We start from the raw sequence: 7,500 nt of genomic DNA, 5'->3' as shown, positions 1-7,500 counted from the left end.
AGGGTGCGATGGATTCGTCTTGACCCATGGATTCCAGAGATCATGAAATTTTGTTTCTACCCAAAAGTCATCATGAGATATGAGCCAAAAGACATTTTTCCCAGTTATAGCGCCCCCTAGCAGCCAATTTGTTCCAAATTTTTTGCAGCCCTTTGGGGAGGCGTCCTGCATAATGCGACCAACTTTCGTTAAGATACGCCAAAGGGTGGCTGAGAAATGAGCACACTTCCTGTTTTGCATCTGCCATCCAAATTTGATTGGCTGCCACGGCCAAACGCTTAGGAAATTCTAAAAAGCGGGTAAGTATTTTATGCAGCTTAGTCCCCAGGTGCCATCTACCAAGTTTGGGAGAAATTGGTCAAAAATTGAGGGAGGAGAAGCATTTTAATTGATTTTCACATAATTCAAAATGGCGGAAAATCTACTGGGTGGAACATGATGAAACAGGGTGCGTTGGATTCCTTTTGACCCAAGCATTCCAGCCACACTAAGAATTTGATGATCAGACGTATGGTTCAAAAGTAACAAGCAGAAATGTACCTGCAATTTTGACCTGTTGGTGGCGCTAGAGAGTTTGTGGTGCTGAGTTGAAATTTGGTGACAAGATCCTTGAGGCAGCCTAGAATCAGTGTGCCAAGTTTAAAAACCTCTAGTCAGACGGTTCTATGCATTGCCATAGAATTTCATTGATTTTAACAAAATTCAAAATGGTGGAAAATCCTCAAGGCAGAATATGACGTCATAGGGTGCGATGAGTTCGTCTTGAGCCAAGGATTCCTGACATAGTGGAATTTTGTTTCTAGCCAAAACGCATCATGAGATATGAGCCTAAAGACATTTTTCCTAGTTATAGCGCCCCCTAGCAGCCAATTTGGTCCAAATTTTTTGCTGCCCTTTGGGGAGGGGTGCTGCATAAAGCCACCCAGTTTCGTTAAGATACGCCAAAGGGTGGCCGAGAAATGAGCAAACTTCCTGTTTTGCATATGCCAGCCAAATTTGATTGGCTGCCACGGCCAAACGCTTAAGAAATTCTAAAAACCGGGCATATTTCTTGTGCAGCTTAGGCCCCAGTTGCCATGTACCACGTTTGGGAGAAATTTTCCAAAAATTGAGGGAGGAGAAGCATTTTAATTGATTTTCACATAATTCAAAATGGCGGAAAATCTACTGGGTGGAATATGAGGAGACAGGGCCCATTGGATTCCTTTTGACCCAAGCATTCCAGCCACACTAAGAATTTGATGATCAGACGTATGGTTCAAAAGTAACAAGCAGAAATGTACCTGCAATTTTGACCTGTTGGTGGCGCTAGAGAGTTTGAGGTGCTGAGTTGAAATTTGGTGACAAGATCCTTGAGGCAGCCTAGAATCAGTGTGCCAAGTTTAAAAACCTCTAGTCAGACGGTTCTATGCATTGCCATAGAATTTCATTGATTTTAACAAAATTCAAAATGGTGGAAAATCCTCAAGGCAGAATATGACGTCATAGGGTGCGGTGGATTCGGCTTGAGCCAAGGATTCCTGACATAGTGGAATTTTGTTTCTAGGCAAAACGCATCATGAGATATGAGCCAAAAGACATTTTTCCTAGTTATAGCGCCCCCTAGCAGCCAATTTGTTCCAAATTTTTTGCTGCTCTTTGGGGAGGGGTGTTGCATAAAGCCACCAAGTTTCGTTAAGATACGCCAAAGGTTCGCCGAGAAATGAGCACACTTCCTGTCTTGCATCTGCCAGCCAAATTTGATTGTCTGCCACGGCCAAACGCTTAAGAAATTCTAAAAACCGGGTATGTTTCTTGTGCAGCTTAGTCCCCAGTTGCCATGTACCAAGTTTGGGAGAAATTCTTCAAAAATTGTGGGAGGAGAAGCATTTTAATTGATTTTCACATAATTCAAAATGGCGGAAAATCTCCTGGGTGGAATATGACGAGACAGGGCCCCTGGATTCGTGGTGACCCACGTATTCCAGCGATACTAAGATTTTGATGATCAGACGTATGGTTCAAAAGTAACAAGCAGAAGTGTACTTGCAACTTTGACCTGTTGGTGGCGCTAGAGAGTTTGAGGTGCTGAGTTGAAATTTGGTGACAAGATCCTTGAGGGAGCCTAGAATCAGTGTGCCAAGTTTAAAAACCTCTAGTCAGACGGTTCTATGCGTTGCCATAGAATTTCACTGATTTTAACAAAATTCAAAATGGCGGAAAATCCTCAAGGCAGAATATGACGTCATAGGGTGCGATGGATTCGTCTTGAGCCAAGGATTCCTGCCATAGTGGAATTTTGTTTCTAGCCAAAACGAGTCATGAGATATGAGCCAAAAGACATTTTTCCTAGTTATAGCGCCCCCTAGCAGCCAATTTGTTCCAAATTTTTTGGGGCCCTTTCGGGAGGGGTGCTGCATAAAGGCACCAAGTTTCGTTAAGATACGCCAAAGGGTGTCCGAGAAATGAGCACACTTCCTGTTTCGCATCTTTGCAGCCAAGTTTGATTGGCTGCCACGGCCAAACGCTTGTGAAATTCAAATCACCGGGTATAACTTTTGTGCAGGTTAGTCCAATTATGCTATCTTCCAAGTTTGGGAGAAATTGGTAAAAAATTGAGGGAGTTGAAACATTTTAATTGATTTTCACAAAATTCAAAATGGCGGGAAAAATATATGGGCGGGAAATGACGTCATGGGGTGCGTTGGATTCGTCTTGGCCCAAGGATTCCAGGGATACCAAGTTTTTGAAAATCAGACCAACGGTTCAAAAGTTACAAGCAGAAATGTACCTGGGACTTTGACCTGTTGGTGGCGCTAACGGGTTTGAGGTAGAGGCCTGAAATTTGGTGAGAGGAATGTTGAGAGTGTCTAGAATCAGTGTGCCAAATTTCACAACTTTTTACCAGACGGTTCTATGGGCTGCCATAGACTTGCAGAGGCGGAAGTGGACTGAATAATAATAATAATAATAATAATAATAATAATAATAATAATAATAATAAGAAACAATAGAATCACTATGGGTGCCTTCGCAGCTTTGCTGCTTGGCCCCCAATAATAATAATAATAATAATAATAAGAAACAATAGAATCACTATGGGTGCCTTCGCAGCTTTGCTGCTTGGCCCCCAAATATTACCTATATAAACCTACACCATTAAGCCAGATGTCCTCCTTAATTTAAAAATATTTATTAACCTTTTGCTGTCTTACAGCGGTCAGAGCAACATCGCCAGAGGTTCCGCTCCTTGACCCTCAGTGACGTCGGCCACCTACTTGTGCTCGCACAACAGCTCCAAGACAACTGTGAGAAGTGGTTGCTGGCTGAGGATCATGACGCTGGAAGGATTGTGGAACGGGTGGTAATGGAGCAGTTTATTAACCAGCTTCCAGAACAGACAGCCCACTGGGTTCAGCACCACCAACCGGCAACAATAAATGAGGCTATCCAATTGGCGGTGAACCACCTGCCGTCTTTTGCTGTTTCTGCCCCTTAACATGTCCCCAGTTTGGGGTATTGGAATAAAAAACAAAAAAAAAAACAGACGTAATTCGTGACATGTTAATCAGCCTAATATTTTATTTCGGACTCAAAATCCTTATTTCTACAATATTTATTTTATTATTTATCTATAAAACAGAAACAAACATCCGAATACCATTATTTATGTATGCGTGTATTTATTTTATTTAATTTTATTTGTTTATTGATTTTCTTGAGCGGGGAATTGTAATCCAGTGGTTGTAACATCTGTATTGTCCTCATAATGGAGGGCGGTGTTTCTTCAGTCTGCATCATGTCCAGCTAATGACAGTTCATGGATCTTAAACAAAGTGAAAACCTGTCTGTAAAATTCCTTGTTACAAAACCCTATTACATATATATATATTTAAAAAAAATATTGTCATGTTTAGCAGTTGCATGATATTTTTTAATTAGTGCAGTTAAAAGGTGTTAAAATACTTAAACAGTCTCCTGTAATCACTTGGTTAAAACTTTTCTTGCATGTCTTCACGGGTGTGTATCTCTGTGTGTGCTGGATGACGATAACGTGCTGTATTTAAATGCTTTATTCAGATCTTCCACAATAAATCCCGGTTGAAGCAGCAGCCGACTCCTCATCAGTCATTTCACACACAACAACCCAGAGTCGGAGGCGTATTTGGAGCCGCGCGGCGGTTTATAACTGCGAGAAAACGCAGCAAAACGTCATCGTGCCTTCATCTGGTCTGTGCGGTTTTATACTGAGAAGAGGCGGTGCGTTTGTGAAGTCGAAAGAGAACGGGTTTCCCAAACGCTTCCTCATTTTCTCAGCGCCGCTTCTCTTGTTGTTTAAACTCTGTACTCCACCCCAAGGCCTTCACACTTGTTCGCTGCTGTCTTTCTGAAGTATTTCCGCAGAAGCGCAGTAAGATCATGGACCAGTCCAGTGTAGCGGGGACTGAGACGCTCTGATGCCATTTTAGCGTACGGCATTTCAGGAAGACAATCAGCGAAAAGTGAGAAACTAACTAAAATTTCTTAACTATACATTTATGAGGCGTTTTATGGGCCTTTAGTCGCTTGGGACTCGAAACAGTGACCTCCCTTTGTCTAATGGTAAATCCGCCTCTCCAGTGCACTAAATCGCGACCCAGAGGAAGAAGTGGCTCTCAGTGGCTGGAGTTTCTCCCAGACAGTGCGGAGGGACAAAATACCTCAGATCAGGGAGTATCATGTATAATGCATTGAAAATCTTTTTTTTTTTCATAATCCGAAAAATATCCCGAAAAAAAGGTGTAGTCTCTCTCCGAAGCGGAAACAGGAAGTGTTATAGTCAACAGATGACGTTTATAAAGTGAACGCGTTTGAGGAGACACAGAAACGCTGCTTGTAAGCTCACCTCAGGTCATGATACAAAGAAGCAGGAAAACATCTTTCTTTCTGGGTTCAACCCCAAAACAACACCATCATAATGACCCATAAAATAAACAAACACAGCTGTATGGACAGCCATCCGGATGAAGAATCGTTTATAACTCTGTGGCGTTTCTTTTTATGGAGTGAAGGTGAATATTAAAGGTCTTCAAGCAGCGGCGACCAAAAATAAATAAAAAGCCCAGTGGAAATCCGTTCGTTTCTCATGGCGATGTCGGACTGTCTTTCTCGCCGCGGACACACACACACACAAAGGCACGCAACTCCTGACGTCATCACGCATGCTCAGTGAGTTGCCATACACTGCAGATAATAATAAGATTGGATTGCAGCTTTGAATTCATGATTTGTGTATATTAAAGCTGAACGGAATAAATAAAATGTTTTTTTCGAGTTATGTGTTTTGGTTGAGTTTATTGTCAGAGGAGTAGCAACAAAATCGGGGTACTTACTTTACCTTGGGCCATAATGCAAAGGCAAATCTCTCTCTCTCTCTCTCTCTCTCTCTCAATACACCGATCATCGTATGAAAGAACACTCAGGCTGATATCAAGTCAGCGGATTTTAGTTGTTATCAAACAGTTCTCGGCTCTCGCTGGGCTTGTTTATTTTGAGTGCTATGACTGATCTCAAAGACACGGCGTATTTGTGCCACGGCTCGGAGAATTGAGATTCCTGTGTCTTTGGATTCTAGCTCCATGTCAAGTTACAAGCAAACTTCCTCATTGAAGATTCAGATGTCTGACGTATTTAGTTGAATGTATTCAAAGGAAATCTTTCTCCCTCCCACCGCGAGCAGGAACAGGAGGTATATAAGGACTGACTCTCTTCTCTGCTGCTCAGTTCCCTGCTGAACTTTGGAGGGTGTAATGTGAATATTTTATCCGCCGACAAGTGAGGATGTGTATGCAGAAACCTGGAGATTTCAGAATAACGAAGAACTTCATATTTTTTATTTGAAATGTCCTCTGTGCAGCCATGTCTTTTACTTCCACATGTAACAGAAATAATTTTTAATTTTCAGTGAATTATTGCTATGTTCAATCTTTTTTCATACAAAATGTTGTGTAAATGTTTTTGTCTTAATCCGATGCAAACAAATGTCCTTTAATTCTTCTTTTTGTGCACTTTTCTGAGACTAATCCCTTGACCACACACACACACACACAAAATAAAATTTCCACACATATATTCAGTGTAAGCTTCGTGTTCTGCTTGTGTGTGTGTGACTGCAGGAGGAAACACAGATCCATTCGCTGAGAAAAATCTCCCTCTGGAAAGAGTCGAGTTACTGCGGATTCTCCGCCCTGTACAGCCACTCCTCATCAGTCACTGTACATTTCCGTGTTTCAGTCCTGCAGGCTCGAGGGCTATGTGGTGGAGGTGACTTTCCGGAATCGCGGACATCTTTTATTTCATGTTTCTCCGAGGTCTCTAGGCCGGTGGGCAGAAGAACTTTCTGATCCGGTTTTCTGAGAAGCGACGGCTCCATTTGTGTGAAACCTGCTCATTGCGATGGCTGTGTTTGCTTGTTTTGTCGGTCATTAATTCTGTTCGAGTTGAGACCAAAGAGAAGGATGTTTTTCTGCGTCTTTGTATTTATGGCCCGAGTTCAGGGTACAAACAACGTCTCGACCTTCCCTCAAACGCCTTCATCTTGTCACAGCAAAACAGTCGAAGTGGAGAAATCCACAGATCCTCACCCGTCGCTCCTGGCCGACCGATGTTTCACTCCTGGCGCTGCGGATGTGGAAAATAAGTCGGAGGTTTCAGAGTCAGAGCACAGTGAAGTTATTAAATGATTATTAGGGTAAGTTCGAGTTGCAGCTCAAGGGTAAATCCGGCGACCAATGGGTCGAAATTCGGGGCCTTTTATCGCCGTACGACGGATAATTGATCTGGGTCTATCAGCGTCGGAGCATAACGTGTTAATCATTTTTAAATAATATTTAGTAATGGAAGTTTTAGTTGCAGTTGACAGGGCTAAGGGATTTTCAAGTGACTCTCTTTGGATAAAATCTTGTAGTCGGTGGTGGCTCAGTGGACTCGAGGAAGATTTCGATTGAACTGCATTTTATTTGAGAATGAAGCGTGAGGATCACAGCCGATACGACGGAGGTTCCGACCGCGCTTCGGTGCTTCTCAGTCCTCTGCTGGATGTCTGAGCGCAGGAGGAGCGCATGATTTGCATTCAATTATTTCACTCGTATTTGCAAACAGCAGAGTAAAAGGCTGATCATGACACTGGGCGGGCCAATCTGCTCCTTTCTGCCAATCTGCTCCAAAAAAGGGCACTTTTTTGGACAGAGGGCAGAGGGGCAGGTGCTTGAGCACCACCTCGTGTCTATCTGTGCACGCCACTGCGCGCGCGCGCACACACACACACACACACACACACACACACACACACACACACACACACACACAAAATAATAATAAAATTAAATAAATAAAATTTCCACACATATATTCAGTGTAAGCTTCGTGTTCTGCTTGTGTGTGTGTGACTGCAGGAGGAAACTCACATCCATTCGCTGAGAAAAACCTCCCTCTGGAAAGAGTCGAGTTACTGCGGATTCTCCGCCCTGTACAGCCACTCCT

The 7,500-nt window shown here is 42.9% G+C and overlaps 2 protein-coding genes across 5 annotated transcripts in view; both read left to right on the top strand.

Moving 5' to 3' along the window:
• Positions 1-4,091, top strand: part of LOC132896657 (zinc finger and SCAN domain-containing protein 31-like) — a 13,191-nt gene extending 9,100 nt beyond the window's left edge. For both annotated transcript variants that reach the window (XR_009656123.1, XM_060937645.1), the window contains one exon: positions 3,197-4,091. Coding sequence is in view for 1 of the 2 variants with exons in the window: in XM_060937645.1 (XP_060793628.1) it covers positions 3,197-3,478 (282 nt within the window). In the remaining variant the exon portion in view is untranslated. The remainder of the gene's footprint in view (positions 1-3,196) is intronic.
• Positions 4,092-6,032: 1,941 nt separating this feature from the next.
• The window catches only part of LOC132896654 (neurotrophin receptor-interacting factor homolog), a 5,914-nt gene continuing 4,446 nt past the window's right edge, over positions 6,033-7,500 (top strand). The window contains exons 1-2 of one of the 3 annotated variants that reach the window (XM_060937641.1): positions 6,037-6,709; positions 7,413-7,500. The exon at positions 7,413-7,500 is cut by the window's right edge and continues 1,038 nt beyond it. The gene's annotated coding sequence lies outside the window, so the exon portion shown is untranslated. The other 2 variants (XM_060937642.1, XM_060937640.1) reach the window with 2 other exon arrangements.

This window comes from Neoarius graeffei, chromosome 13 (genome assembly GCF_027579695.1).
Source record: "Neoarius graeffei isolate fNeoGra1 chromosome 13, fNeoGra1.pri, whole genome shotgun sequence".
NCBI lineage: Eukaryota > Metazoa > Chordata > Actinopteri > Siluriformes > Ariidae > Neoarius > Neoarius graeffei.
This window is presented reverse-complemented; position numbering and strand designations above follow the sequence as displayed.